Source organism: Phoxinus phoxinus (assembly GCF_949152265.1).
Source record: "Phoxinus phoxinus genome assembly, chromosome: 18".
Lineage (NCBI taxonomy): Eukaryota > Metazoa > Chordata > Actinopteri > Cypriniformes > Leuciscidae > Phoxinus > Phoxinus phoxinus.
Window position 1 is genome coordinate 31,975,624 of NC_136893.1, and position 16,929 is coordinate 31,992,552.

General features: G+C 34.9%; 1 protein-coding gene across 1 annotated transcript; it reads left to right on the plus strand.

The window, feature by feature from the left end:
- Positions 1-9,218: 9,218 nt before the first annotated feature.
- LOC306986313 (uncharacterized protein) lies at positions 9,219-11,718 on the plus strand (the record flags this gene model as incomplete). Its single annotated transcript, XM_079589432.1, has 7 exons — positions 9,219-9,485; positions 9,700-9,818; positions 10,230-10,352; positions 10,740-10,805; positions 10,891-10,979; positions 11,138-11,243; positions 11,584-11,718. The coding sequence occupies exons 3-7, from the start codon at positions 10,233-10,235 to the stop codon at positions 11,716-11,718; spliced, it is 516 nt and encodes a 171-aa protein (XP_079445558.1). The 5' UTR covers positions 9,219-9,485; positions 9,700-9,818; positions 10,230-10,232.
- Positions 11,719-16,929: the final 5,211 nt, after the last annotated feature.

Genomic DNA, 16,929 nt, shown 5'->3' on the forward strand with positions numbered 1-16,929 from the left:
TTAACATAGAATTTTTTTTAAATGTATGTTTAAATTATAAGTTGTAAAATTAAAACGAAAATGTATTACAAAAATGATTAGAGATGTTTAAAGGCATAGTTCACCCAAAAATGAAAACTCTGTCATTAATTACTCACCCTCATGTCGTTCCAAACCTGTAAGACTTTCGTTCATCTTCAGAACACAAATGAAGATCTTTTTAATTAAATCAGAGAGCTTTCTGACCCCCCATAGACAGCTAAGCAACTACCACTTTAACGCTTTTAAAAGTTCATAAAGAGATAGTAAGACCAATCCATTTGAATAGAGCAGTTTAGTTAAAATTTTCTGAAGAGACACGATCGCTTTATATGATGAACAGATTTTTAATTTAGTCTTTTCTTCACATTTAAACCATGATCAGCGAACATAAACAGAAGCTCAACCGAACATGCTTGACAAGTGAGAACAAACCTCTTCCTCAAACGTGCTGCGCAACACACGAGAGTGAACCTCATTTGCGCTCGCATGTCAAGCGAACATGCTTGAGCTTCCGTTTACCGTAACTGATGTGTGAATGTATTAATATTTATGTGAATAAAAGTCTAAATTCAACATGTTCATCATAAAGGAAGCAATCATGTCTTCACAAAATTTAGACTAAACCATTCAATTCATATGGATTAGTTTTACAATCACTTTATGAACTTTTTAAAGTGATAAAGTAGTAGTTGCTTAGCTGTCTATGGGGGATCAGAAAGCTCTCATATTTCATTATTAAGATCTTCATTTGTGTTCCAAAGATGAACGAAAGTCTTTCAGGTTTGGAACGACATGAGGGTGAATATTAATGAAAGAATTTTCATTTTTGGGTGAATTATGCCTTTAACATGTTCAAGCTAAAATTGTAGCAAAATGATAATTTAAATGCTTTTTTTTCTTAATTGCATTTACACTCACAGTTAAGACACTTACGATTACATTTTTATTAAATACCCGCGATGAACGTAGCAAAATTCAATGTGGATTTGAAAATGCAATCATTGCATCAAGCGCCTTAACTTTGAGTGTAAAAGCAACTAGGAAAAATAACTTAATTATCATTTTGCTACAATATTTGCTTGAACATGTTAAACATCTAATTTCTGCAACACATTTTTTATGTAATTTTTAAAAACGTATAAAAATGTTCAGATGTATGTTTCAATTATATGTTAAAGCTATAGTGTAGTAATGCAAATTATTATATTATTGATTTATTATTATTATTATTTTTGCTCCAGATGTTGCGCATATAGTATGGAAAATGTAAATGAAAATACAGAAATACATTGCCATTGTGCATGTTACATTTATATACTTTATAAATGTCAGAGTTTTATGTGAATATAATTAGGTGACAGAAATCTTTCAGATTGATTAAAAGAGAATAAAATGCTGAATAAAGTCTTATTTTGTGTTATTTTTGGACCAAAAAGTACTTCCGATGCTTCAAAAACTTCTAACTAACCCACTGATGTCACATGGACTACTTTGATGATGTTTTTATTAACTTTATGGACATGGACAGTACACCGTATATACAGTTTCAATGGAGGGACAGAATGCTCTCGGACTAAATCTAAAATATCTTAAACTGTGTTCCGAAGATGAACGGAGGTCTTACGGGCTTAGAACGACATGAGGGTGAGTCATTAATGACATTATTTTCATTTTTGGGTGAACTAACCCTTTAAGCGTTCTTATAGCCTAATGGTTTTCTATGGGAGGAAAATGCTTAACCGTTCATATTATGGGCTCATCTGATTTTTTGTACATAGCCTATTTGTTAGGATTTTAGTATCATAATGATTATAAATAAATGATAATAAATGCACGCACAATTATCCGTTAACTTTTTTTTGAACAAATGCCTTTCAACTTGTGTGTGCATTAAATTAATGTGCAGAAATGTGTACAAATAGAGAGTAGGATATGTAGGCCTACTATACTGTTGTAGCCATTAAAAAAAGTGCGTTTCATATTTGTTAAAATATTATAATGTTATTTATTTTTTTCATTTATGTTGATTTATGAAAAGTGAACAGCACGACCGAGTAAGATTGGATGCGCAATATGAGACATGGAGCGGGTCAGACATGATTTTGACCGTTGAAGTTGAAGTTGTTATAGAAAGCCTTTCTTTAAAGTGAATTTCGTTTTGTATAAATTGTATCTTAATTTTAATCAATTTTTCATCAACCAATTGCCTGTATTTAATGAATAGGCCGACGAAACAAATATAACGGAGGCGCCCGCGCGCTCACTTGCGCACGTGAACTAGAGAGCGCATCCTAACTTAACGAAACTCAGTGTATGCCTCACACAGACATGACTATACATCAAATACACAAAGCTTGAAATGTCTTTAAACTAAATAATTCAAAACGAAAAAAGAAAAAGGCTACTCTCTGATTAGGCTATGTAATCCATTATTAGGCTTATTTATGTGCATTTCTCTCTATAAGCGCGTTCACACGGAGATGGCGATCGTCAACTTCATCTTTGCAGCCGAGTCGACACTTTTAGAGAAAACACTTGTTTATTAATAAAAATCAATACACGTGTCACCGGATTTAGCCTACAGATGCACGCACACATATTTCGAAATAACGAGATATTGTGTTGAAATAGCCTAACATTATTATTAATAATAGCCTACATATTTTAGAATAGGCCTATTTGATTGAATGCTGAATGTTGCGCTTGTTCAATTTAATAAAATTAAAACTTTAATTGTGATTATTAACATAACTGAATATTAAATATTTAGTGACCAAGTTTTGCGCAGCTCCCCGTCAATGATCTAGCAGCACCCACTCAGCACATGCTGTCCCTGCAGAGAAGCTACGTAGGCAGTGCAATTTTTATTTATTTTTTTTTGTTCCGTTACCTCCAACCCCCGTTTTGAGTCGCCGGTGTTGTGCCGAATTCTTACTCCCTGCCAGAATCTGACTCCCCTCTCGAGCACGCGCATGACGTCAATTTATGTCGCCTCGCCAGCTGCTAAATCAGAAACGCATCAGACAGCGTAAATGACATGATCAATGTGTGTGTTGATCTTTGATCATGTATTTCTTAGTTATGTGTCTTCGATCATGTATTTTATTATTTTTTGATTATGTATTATTATTATTTATTTTTCTTTGATCAAACTAGTATGACTGTCTAGCTGTGCTTTTTCGCTTGTATTGTGTTTTTAACAACAGTAGGGCCTATTATAAATCCGTTTTCTTAAAAAAAAAAACTAGTATTTTTTGTAGTAAAACAATAGTTTAGTTTCTGGTAAAGTTTCTACACCTTAACATAAACATTACTAAAGAGATTTGACTTTACTGCCTGCACATGAAAACAAAACAGTGTTGCCAAAATCATACTCCCCTATGTAAAATACTTATTATTGAACTTAAAGACTTTTGCTTTTTTCTAGGTAGCCTAGAAGATGAGATGTGTCTCCACAATGAGTTTTTTGGGTGTCTGACCCAATTAAAGTGATCTCAGGGTGGGGGGTGTGAATTCAGCAGTGTTGCCAAAATCATACTCCCCTATGTACAATACTTATTATTGAATATAAACACTTTTGCTTTTTTCTAGGTAGTCTTTAAGATGAGATGTGTCTCCAGAATGAGTTTTTTGGGTGTCTGACCCAATTAAAGTGATCTCAGGGTGGGTGGGGGGGGGGGGTTTGAATTCAGCAGTGCTGCCAAAATCATACTCCCCTATGTAAAATACTTATTATTGAATATAAACACTTTTGCTTTTTTCTAGGTAGTCTTTAAGATGAGATGTGTCTCCAGAATGAGTTTTTTGGGTGTCTGACCCATCTAAAGTGATCTCAGGGTAAACATTTGTGCTTTTCTGTAGCTCAGTAGTAAGAGCATTGCGTTAACAACGCAGATCCCAGGGGATTGCACATACCAATGTATAAATGTATAGGATAATGCAATGTAAGTTGCTCTGGATAAAAGCGTCTGCCTAATGCTTAAATGTAAAATATCTGTTCTTCAGATTTCTTTTTGTAAATTATTATTCAGTTGTTATTTAAAGGATAGTTCACTTTAAAATGAAAATTCTGTCATCATATACTGACCCTCATGTTGTTTTAAACCTGTATACATTTCTTTATTATGCTTAACAGAAAGGAAGATATTTAGAAAAATGTCAGTAACCAGTAAGTTTCTGGTACCATAGTAGGGAAAGAATTATATACTATGGAAGTCAATGGGACCAGAAATTGTCTGGTACTGACATTCTTCTAAATATCTTCCTCTCTGTTCAGCAGAAGAAAGACATTTCTATAGGTTTGAAACAAAATGAGGGTGATGTGATGACAGATTTGAATTATATTAAAAACAATCTATTTCAAAGTGAACTATCCCTTTAAGGCATCAGATATTTTACACCCTATTACATATCAGATAACATTCTACCATACATAGTTTACTTGTATTTTCAGTAGCCTACTACTCAATACTCTATATTTACCATCCTTTTGCATTGAAGTACACTTTTGCAGTGTCATTGTATTGTAGTATCTTTTGTTAATAAAACATTTTTTTTCCCAACTGTCTGTTGTGTTGGTTATACAAAAAGTTACCCAGAACCAAGGGATTGCCTCCCACTAATTTAAATTATTTTTCTTATTGTATAATTATTTTGAATAATTTAAAGTTATTTCCTGTTGTCTCTACGTAAACCCACCGACCCAGACACTCACTCGCATCAGCTTGCAGACGTTTCTTTGCGGTTATTTCGTTTTTTGGCGATTAACATGGATCCTGACATATACAAACAAATATTAAACTATAAAAAGAATGGTTCATACCCTGATGGGTATTCCAAAACGGAGAAATCTAATTTTAGAAAAAAGGCCAACACTTTTGACCTCCAAGGTAAGAAAGCCATACCATAGTTCATATCTTTTTTAAATTATGTTATCAGTTATCTTTGTTAAAATGGTTTGAAGTTTGATCTAAAATGTATATGTCATATGTTAAAGACAAGGTGAGGCCATGCCTTACAGCTTACTGTCAAATTATCTATGCTATGGGCCAGGCCATGTTCACGTGCAGCTAGCCATCCTTTTTAGCTTTCAGGTAAAAAAAAAATACAGAATACAATATAACGTGACGATATTCATGATTAAACAATGCACACGTTAACAAAATTATGAACGTTGCAAAGTTGAATCGCCATCAATACAAATTCGCTGATACGTTGTACCTGATATATATATATTTATTTATATATATATATATATATATATATATATATATATATATATATATATATATATATAAAAATAAATATATATATATATCAGGTACAATATATATATAATTAGCTTAAATAATATATATATAATTATATATATATAATGCATAAATATATATATATATAATTAGCATAAATAGTTAAATAGGGGATAGAAATTTTGTAATTATTACCCACTCTTTTGTAATTTTACATGTATGCCATTTATATTCGCTAGCAGTATAAATTAGTCCAGGGCATACAGTATGTGTACAATGCAAGTCAGAACTATTTGCCCCCTCTGTAAATATGATCAAAGATGACTGTAAACAATAAATCTGCATTATTAAATTCAGCCAAAATCTAACATTTCATTGAAGTAAAATAATTGAAGGGGGGTGGGGGGGTAATGGTCATTATTAAATAAATGTTTTTCTCTACGTTGGGAAAAAATATTTTTAAATAATTTTTTCCACCTCCTTTTCCTAAGACAACAGCTCTTGAGTCTTCTCCTATAATGCCTGATGAAATTTTAGAATCCCTAACCAGAGATCAGATACCCATTACTCCGTACAGATTCTCTCCAGATCCTTCAGATTCCCTGATCCATCTTAGTGCTTCTCTCCAGTTCAGCCCACTTATTTTCTAAAGGGTTCAGGTCAGGGACTGGGATGGCCATCACAGATTCTTGGTTTTGTGTGTAGTAACCCATTTTTATAAAAAAAAAAAAAAACATTTATGTTCGTTTTTAGATCACTATCCAGTTGTAAGATCCAAATATGGCCCATTATAAGATTTCTATAACAGTTTTTTTTTTTATCTGTTGGTATTTGATTGAATCCACGGTGCCCTGTGTATCTGAACAAAATGTCCAGGACCTCTGGCAGAAAATTAGGCCCACAGCATTAAAGATACAGCATAATATTTAATCAGAGTATTTTTGCTGACAAAAAGCTCCTTTTTTCTATCCGACCATGGAACCCGTCCTGTTTGAAGTTCAAGGGGTGTCAGTTCAAACGTTCTGTGGTACGATGAAAAAATGAGCTTTTTGGCAACAAACACTTAATATGGGTTTGGTTCATACAGGGATAAAAAAGTACCCCATGTGTAAAATGAAATACTGTGCTGTATCTTTAATGCTGTGGGCCTAATTTTCTGCCAGAGGTCCTGGACATTTTGTTCAGATACACATGGTATTGTGGATTCAATCAAGTACCAACAGATAAAAAATCTAAACCTGAAAACCTATGCTAGAAATCTTATAACGAGCCAACCTTCCAACTGGACAGTGATCCAAAAACAAACATCAAAATCATAAAAATAAAATGGTTACTGAGCACAAAACCAAGCATCTGCGATGGCCACCCCGTCCCTGACCTGAACCCTATGGAAAATGAGTGGGCTGAACTGAAGAGAAGAAGCGCTAACATGGATCTGGGAATGTGAGGGATCTGGAGAGATTCTGTACAGAGTAATGGGTATCTGATCTCTGGTCAGGGGTTCTCAAAACTCATCAGGCATTATAGGAGAAGACTCAAGAGGAAAATAATTTTTCCCAACGTGTTTTGGAAAAAAACATTTATTTCCTAATGCCCTCCACTACCACACACCCTCAATAATTTTACTTCATTGAAAGGTTAGAATTTTGCTAATTATTTAGCTAAAATAACAAAGGATTAACCATGCTGATTAATTTATTACAGCCATCTTTGATCGTATTTACCAAGGGTGAAAAGCATTCTGACCAGCAAAGTAAATACACTTTGTATATTTTTTATAAATTTGTCTCTTTTGTCTAATTTTTCTTTTCATAGATGGTGAATTGTATTACCTTCAAAATAAAGGCAAAAAACAGCAGATCAAACCAAAAGTTGTGTGTGGGACAGAAGAGGCAAACAAAATATTTGAGGAGTTCCATGCGAGCAGCCTCGGAGCTCACACAGGACAAAAAAAAACACGAAACGCAATATCTATAAGATTTTACTGGCCTGGCATGTCACAGGACATTGACACCTGGGTATTAACATGTACAGAGTTAATCATTTTGCAATATTATAAAATGCAAATGATTTCCAACATTATACTGTTTTGATCACAGGTGGCACAGTGTGTACCATGTCAGGCCAGCAGGTCATCAGTTAAGGAAGAAAGTGAAATTATTCCAATTGTGGTATTCCTTTCCATCACACACTTATATTGTATATATTTTTTAACTAATTTAGAAATTACAATTAAGTTATATAATTAATTACCTTGTTTCTATTTAATGAACACTAGGTTAAACAGCCTTTTGAACTTTTGGGGATGGATCTAATTGGAAAATTAACACCAACAGAAAATGGAAATCAATATATCTGTGTCATCATTGATTACATGACCAAGTGGCCCCAGGCTTATCCCCTCAAGACAAAGGCTGCCAGGGAGGTTGCTGATTGCCTATTGAAATTTGTGCATCAGTTTGAGGCACCGAAGAGAGTCCTCACCGACCAGGGAAAAGAGTTTGTAAACAAAGTGAGTCATACATGTTCACTGTTAAATCATTGATAAACAATGATTAAATGTAAACTTTTTTCAATATACACACCTTTCATCTTTTCCATGATACATTTAAGAGTCTGTTTTCTTTTATAAATTGCAGCTGAACAGTAATATCTGCAAGATTTTAAACATTAAAAGGTCCTTGTGCGCACCCTACCATCCACAGACAAACGGCCTTGTGGAACGCATGAATGCGACAATACAGAGGTAACAATATTTTAATTTAATTATTTTCACACTGATAACAATTTTGCAAATAACTAGCCATTTATGTATTTAAGTAGATCATGATGATAGAAATGCTAAATTCATTGTTTCATTTCCTAGCAAATGCACTTAATGAATATGTACACTTTATACACTATTATTGAAATGTGATAAAAATGTGTGACAGATGCATGATTGTAAATGTTCCTTCCTGACTGCTTTGAACCTGAAAATAATGTTATTATTTTACCAGATCCCTTTGCAAGCTTGTAAGAGACAAGCCCAATGAATGGGATAGACACCTGGATGCAGTAATGTTTGGGCTTAGGACAAAGCGTCAGGTTACAACTAAGTACTCACCGTACTTTTTAATGTTTGGGAGGGAGGCCCGGTACCCTTCAGAAATTCCTGAGCACTATCAGGTAACTGCAGATTGTTACAATTTTCATATAAATATAATTAATGATTAATAGGTAGCACTTTTTTAACATAATTATCCTGCCCTTTTTGTCAGATTAACAAGAATGTGGAGGATACAATGTCTGTTGAACAGCTGACTGAATCTGCGATTGCTATGAGTGAGGTCTTAAATGAAGCTCATACGAACACCAGAGCTTCCCAAGAAAGGGTTAGGCAGCAATCCAAACAGAAGAAAGCCAAGAAGGAATTCAAAGTTGGGGACAAAGTGTGGAGGCAAAATATTAGGAGCCAACAGCGAAAGGGTGGAAAACTGGAGGCAAATTTTCTAGGCCCTTATACGATCACTAAATTGGAAGGGAAAAGTGCAGACCTAGAAGATGAGGGGGGGTTGAAATTCCCAAGAATAAATGTTGATCACTTAAGGCTACATCTTGAGGAACAACCCCGGATCCCACATAAATTAAAGTCTTCTCCACCACCACTCCATGTGGTCTCTACAGCCCCCTCCTCACCGGCATCTCCACCACCACCACTCCCTGTGGTCTCTACAGGCCCCTCCTCACCGGCATCTCCACCACCACCACTCCCTGTGGTCTCTACAGGCCCCTCCTCACCGGAATCTCCACCACCACCACTCCCTGTGGTCTCTACAGCCCCCTCCTCACCGGAATCTCCACCACCACCACTCCCTGTGGTCTCTACAGGCCCCTCCTCACCGGAATCTCCACCACCACCACTCCCTGTGGTCTCTACAGCCCCCTCCTCACCGGAATCTCCACCACCACCATTCTCTGGCCCGTCCTCACCGGTGTCTCCGCCACTACTTCCTGGCCCCTCCTCCCCGGCATCACCACGACCAGTTCTAGTGGTCTCTTCAGGCCCCTCCTCACCGGGATCTCCACCACCACTCCCTGGCCCCTCTTCCCCGGCATCTCCACAACCAGTTCATGTGGTCTCTTCAGGCACCTCCTCACCAGCATCACCTCTAGCCAATGAAACAGCATCTTCAGGAGCTTTAATTTTTTTAGGGTCTTCAGATATAGAATCACGTATGTACTTAAACAACGATTTAGACATTTATAATACTACTACTAGTGATAATAATACAAAATACACATAGTAGTTACACATTAATTCACCAGTTGTGAGTAAGACCATTGCATAATTTAAGATAGACATGTAACCTCAATTGGGATTTTTCCTCAGAGTTTAATTTTCTAACTTTTCAGGACTTTACAATTTTTTTTTATTTTTTTTTTACAGGTGTCAAAGCAGCCTGGGAAGGAAAAAGCTTATATGTGCTAATTTCCAAAATAGGGCCTTTCAAATTGTTTTACTCAGATATTCAGCAGACTGCACCCACACGACATTTTGAAAGTGAGGTAAGTTGATTATTTTAGAAGCACCAACTCACTTGGAAATTGTTATCTTGCTAGGTTCTAAAGTTTTAACTAGCCATTATAATAATGTGTTTGTACAACATGTTTTTGTTTCTGAAATGGTTTTCTTATTGGTTTCCACAGTGTACATATTTGTATACGTTATGTACACATCTTTTATATAATTGTGTTAATAAAATCGAACAGTTTGTGAATGAAGCCACTTCATATTAAACTTTTTGAACATTTTATTCATTATTTTGTTAAAATAATGTTTTACAAACACATAATGTCCAAAGAAAACTATCCACAGTTCAAAATGAAAAAGTAAACATTAAACATCCTTAAACAGATCACCTCTGCGAATATATTTTTATAATAGGAAACTAATATGTCTTAATTTATTCCTGTCAGGTCATGAATGCTTATATGTACCTTTTGGTACAAAAATATAATAAGGATTCACCAAGAAAGGCTGTGTGCATTGATTCGTTTGAAATGAGCGACATCTGGAAGCATAAAAAAGCAAAGGTCAAGGTAAGTACAACACTTTTGAAAACTGCAATATAAATGTGATATAAAACACAGATGTAACTCATGTAGTGATCTTCATACAAACATCAGTTGTGTATTATTTCATACAACAGACAATAGAGGTAATGTGAGTTTTGGTATAAGGAAAAAAACTTATTTCTGATGAATATATTAATGAATTATTATTATTTGTATTCAAAAAATAATTATATATGAATTTTTTATTCTAAATAAACAGTCCAGTCTGGCAATGTCAGGGCCGGGCAATGTCACATTGGAGAAAGTGTCAGATTTCTTTTACCAGCAATCAAACATGAGTCATGGAATGCTTTTTTGTTTGTTGCTCACTAGATCTTAAAATACTTGATTTTATTTTAAATGAAATTTCAGATGGATCCAAAGAAATTTAGGTACATTTTTGGGGTCATTAATGAGAACCATCACTGGACTCTGACGGTACATTTTATATGTTTTATAAGCAGTCTTAAGTGGTTGGATAAAATATGTTGTTGTAATTATTTGCAATATCTTTATTATTTAGATAATGATCCCACGAGAGAACAGGGCTCTGTTCTTTGATCCTCTTGGAGAGTCCACAACGGACATCAAGAGGTGCCAGAATGTAACGAGGTAAATCAACATTTTAAACAAGATCTTCTGAAAATCTAAAGGTGTTTCTTAGTATTCTATTTAATGTATTAAATTCCAAATTCAAGATTTGTATTGTCATGTGTACCTATGTACAATGAAATTCTTATTTTGTTTTTAACCCCATAATCATATTACAGGTCCTTCATGACACAGAAGGGCTATAACGTGCCCAAATGGGTATGTGGCACGTTACCCCATTCGCGCCAACAAGATGGCAGTTCCTGTGGGCCCTTTGTTTTGAAAGTATGTTAAATGGATCATTATGCCATATATGGCTTTCTTTCCTTACTGTAACACCAGAGGAAAATATTAATGGAGATGGTCATCCTAGATGGTAAATGAATATCAATGATAAATATTGAAATTAAGTTGACTTCCATTTAAAAACAACACAAGGATATATTTGGAAGACAATAGAAGATAAGGGGGACTTCCTTGTAGTTATCTTTATAGTAGTAACGTCATTATTTACAATTCCCTTACTTCTATTTTATTAAAGACAGTCTTGTAGACTTAAATCATCAAGAAAAAAATAAATAGATAAAATATCCTTCTCAATTACATAATCACTTTTCATTTTTAGTTTGCAGAATGTTTTCTAAATAAGGAGCCGCTACTTTTTTCCACATCTGAGAAAAGTGTGGAAGCCTTGAGGATGACCATAGCGGCTTGTGTCTTACAGAACACTGGCAAGTTTCACATTTCCAAAATTCATTAATTCTTTGGTACATTAACCATTTAACAGTGTTGGTAAATATGTGATTATTCATGTGCTTGTGAACATTTTTGATGTTTTAAGAACTTGTTTTATGACAACAATGTTTCTTCTGCCTTGGCATGATCCTCAACTAGCCAACCTTAAGGACCTGTGCCATCTGTGTGGGGACAAGAACAGTGGGAAAAAAGTAACTAACTGGGTAAGCATTGGAAGAAAGATTGTTTTCCTTTATCAAACTTTTATTGAATTTGCCATATGAATTGAAGGTGATATAATAATGTTCATGTAAGTATTGTTTGATATGGATTAAATAAATACCTATGCTTGACTTCAAAATTTGTTTGTCGACATGTTTAGATTGGCTGTGATGTGTGCCCACGCTGGTTCCATTGCAACTGCGTGCAACGCTCCAGGAAAAACAAACACTTCATCTGCGCAGTTTGCGAACCTTGACTCCTCATATTTATAGTGATTTATGTTGACCATTCTTTTTATTTAATGTAAAGTATCTATTTTTTTTATATATTTCACTTTAAATATATATTTGTTTGCTAGCTTATTTAAATATCTTTATTCTAAATTACCTAAATGTATGTAAATAGTTAATTAAACCCAAATCAGAAATTTTCCAATGTAGAATGTAAATAAAAAGATTTAATGATTTTCCCATGACATGTTATTCACAATTGAACAGTGATTTTATAAAATAAAATAAAAGTACTAAAAGTATACTGATTAGTAAAACTGGCAGCTGATAAGTAACATGACATGATTTGGGGTTGAAGAGGTCTGCAAGGGACAGTAATATTGTTAGTGGCATTGAAAATAGTGTTTGCCAGAAATCAGTTATAAATAGTTACAAAATTATATAAATTGACCTAAAGGCACAGGGTCATCAGGAAACTAGTATATTTTGATTATTTTATTTTAAAATTTTAGATGGGTCAGAGACTCAAAAAACTCATTCTGGAGACACATCTCATCCTAAAGACTACCTAGAAAAAAGCACAAGTGTTTATATTCAATAATAAGTATTTTACATAGGGGAGTATGATTTTGGCAACACTGCTGAATTCACACACCCCACCCTGAGATCACTTTAATTGGGTCAGACACCCAAAAAACTCATTCTGGAGACACATCTCATCCTAAAGACTACCTAGAAAAAAGCAAAAGTGTTTAAGTTCAATAATAAGTATTTTACATAGGGGAGTATGATTTTGGCAACACTGTTTTGTTTTCATGTGCAGGCAGTAAAGTCAAATCTCTTTAGTAATGTTTATGTTAAGGTGTAGAAACTTTACCAGAAACTAAACTATTGTTTTACTACAAAAAATACTAGTTTTTTTTTTTAAGAAAACGGATTTATAATAGGCCCTACTGTTGTTAAAAACACAATACAAGCGAAAAAGCACAGCTAGACAGTCATACTAGTTTGATCAAAGAAAAATAAATAATAATAATACATAATCAAAAAATAATAAAATACATGATCGAAGACACATAACTAAGAAATACATGATCAAAGATCAACACACACATTGATCATGTCATTTACGCTGTCTGATGCGTTTCTGATTTAGCAGCTGGCGAGGCGACATAAATTGACGTCATGCGCGTGCTCGAGAGGGGAGTCAGATTCTGGCAGGGAGTAAGAATTCGGCACAACACCGGATCCACCCTCCCTCTGCGCTCCGGGACCTCCCAATTTACAAATTAAACACTGCTTATGACACAGAAATTCAATAGCTTTAAAATATATTTGCAGACGGCTAATATCACTGGATTCGTAAGTTACCTAACGTTAATTACGCTATTTACACTCGCTAATGTCATGTTGAGTGGCTGTATAAAACGCTTTTTACTTTTTTTTATTTGGTTAAACATAAAACCCACCTTTGAATCTTCTCTTTGTCTTGTAATTCGAGTCCAAGCTCCAAAGTTCTTCTGGATAAAGAGGGCGACGCCATGGTGGTGCTCGTGCTCGGCTTCCCGCTCTCCGGTCTATTTGAAAATGCAGTAACAGCTGCAGCGACCCGGGCAATCAGATTCATGTTGCTTGCTATACCTAATAGCAAAGCTAACCGTTAACAGTTATGGTGGACAATGGAGAACAAACGCCATATTATGTATACGCGATGACTAATACTAGTCAATAACTGCATTAAAAATATTAAAAAGTGTACAAGTCAAATGGCTAAAAAGCATTTGATGCGAAGCTAATTTAATTCGCTAAATTAAACGTTAAGTGGCTGAAACATATATTTTCGACTTGTGAACTAAATATAAACATAAATTATCAGAACTCACCTTTAAATTTGGTCTTCTTCAAGTTTGATATTTAAAATAAACCCTGCTTGGACCGCTGCAGTCGTGTAGCCTGCTTCCCGCTGTCAGCTCGGAAAATTCTATAGCTGAAGTGATTTCGACCAATCAGCGTCTTTGTTGCTATGCCAAATACTCAACACAGCAACCAATCATGAATGAAACAGTAATTGCCTTTCACTGTACCCTTGATGTTAGAACAATATTATGTCCCTATGAATTATGTACCTTCACTTCAGTGTACCTTTTTTTTCTGAGAGTGAATTTTAACTAAATTAACCATGTTTTTTTGAAAAGGTACAAAACTGTTATTTGAGGAACATTATTTGCACCATTGTGTACCTTTTTTTCTGAGAGTGAATTTTAACAAAATTAACCATGGTTTTTACTATGGTAAAACCATGGTTAATTTTTTTGTTACTATGGCTTTACTACAAAAACCATGGTTCATTTTATCGTTACTATGGTTTTACCACAAAAACCATGTCTAAACCAAGGTTATTGTAGTAAAACCATGGTTCATTTTGTAGTTACTACAAAAACCATAGTTAAACCATGGTTACTACAAAACAAACCATGGTTACTACAAAACAAACCATGGTTACTACAAAAAAACCATGGTTAAACCACGGTTATTGTAGTAAAACCGTGGTTCATTTACTAGTTACTATGGTTTTACTACAAAAACCATAGTTAAATCATGGTTACTACAAAAAAACCATAGTAACTACAAAAAAACCATGGTTAATTTTCGTAAGGGTTGTGATCTGATAATATACTAAACCTCTGTTATGAGAAAATGAAATAGTATTGTTTATTTTTTGCAGTGTTGGGGAAGCTACTCTGAAACTGTAATTTGACAAGCTACAAGCTACTCGTAAGTTAAAGTAGTTAAACTACAGTCAAGCTACCCTTTTGGAAAAGTAGTTAGCTACACTACAAGTTACTATAAAAAAGTAGCTAGCTACATTGAAACTACTTTTGATTTTTTTGAACAACGTATATTATAAATAACTGAATAAGTGTCTGAGGAATGTTTAAGTAAAATATTTAGTGTTTAAAACAATGCAATACAATTATGATTTCAAAGAGTATTGTTTTATTACACACTACACTCAAATATCTCAGACTGTTTGTCAAAAGTGCAAAATTGCAACAAATATGAACTTGGACAAATAAGGCCATGGGTAATTAACATTAGTTGTTTCTCCATCCTCCAAATCTGCCGCCACGTCTTGCTCCATCATGGATAATATGGGTGTGTCAACCCACTTCTGTACGTCAGTGAACTGATTAAACAACAGGTGGCGGTAATGGCAAAAAATGGCTATTTGAGGGGATCCGGATCTTGGCGATCTGTTTTTGGCTCTTTTTAAATATTTACCAGTAGTCAGTTTTAAGAAGCCAGATTGGGGACATCTCAGTTTAGCCTGGAAATATTCACTGGGAGAATGATGAGGTGAGATTTGTAGTCAAATAATTAACTCAGATATCACACACCAATATCTGAGTTTGAATTATTCTGAAATATTGATTATTACCTCATTTGTCATGTGTCATCCCTCTGCTTAGACAGTGACATCACTATTTTGGATTTACCAAAGTGTGTGTGTAAAGCTACGTTGACTATGTTATTCATACCTACTCACAAATAAACATCAAAAACAAAGCCGGCTGCAATGAATTTCTGTGCAAAACAGCTTTTACTAAAACACTTCCACACAAGAACATTTTGATAGAAAACAAAAAATATTTAAAGTTTTAAATATATACTGTAGATAAAATTAGAATAAATAAAATGGAACACAACTATCATCACACAACACCCCTGCGCTGGGTGCGCCCCTCCCCCTATAACTGTTCTGTCTCCGGAGGAGCTCATTTGTGTGCATCTGTGTGAAACACGCATAGGAAAAAAAGAACGACAGAAAGAACGGCTCCCCTCCAGCCGCGACTCGGCTCCCATCGTTCATATTTATGAGCCGTTCAAAAGAATTGGTTCGTTCGCGAACGTCACAACTCTAAAAGAAGAAGAATATCCTGACATCGCGCTGATTCGCGCAGGCTCGACAAAACGCAATGTAGCTTTTGCTCGCGCTACACCGCTACTTGCTGCAAAAAGTAGTTAGCTACTGGAAAAGCTACACTGTTTAAAAAGCAACTGAGTTACTGCCAAGCTACTGAAAAATGTAGTTAAGTTAGTAGCGTCGCTACTTGTAGTTAACTACTCCCCAACACTGATTTTTTGTTTGTTTTGTTAAAAGAATAATATAAATATTTACCCTGAATCTTTTTTGTGGGCTGTCTTGTGAAGGAGTTTAAATTTAGAAATCCCATTTGAATGGGCTAGCCACCGTTACATAAGTGGCGCCCGAACAGGGACTTGAAGGAGATAGGGATGGGGGAATTAACGTGTTAATCTTTGCGATTAATTTTACATGTTTAACGCGTTAAAAAAAAATAACGCAATTGACGCAATTTTGCCTTGATCGTTTCCATGACTTCCTATTGCTTATTGTGAATGTGCCGAACAGTCACCCTTTCATGATGGAGATGAACAAGGATGGAGTTTTAGGAGGAATGTTTACATTTAAAAAGTTGCCTGATGGCCTGTTTGATAAAACAAAGATGGTGTGTACGATTTGCAAAGCTGAATTTAAATATTATAGAAGCAATTCGTCTTTAATCTACCATTTAAAAGCAAAGCACCCAGGTGCTAGCAACATAACTAGCGAGGCTACAGGAGCGCCTCACCAATCCACGTTACTAGAGTGCTACAGTAATCGTGGCAGGCCATTGACCAAACCTGTAACTGATCAATTAACCGATGCTTTAGCTAAATGGATAGCTAGAAACTGCCGCCCAGTTAGCATTGTGGAAGACGAG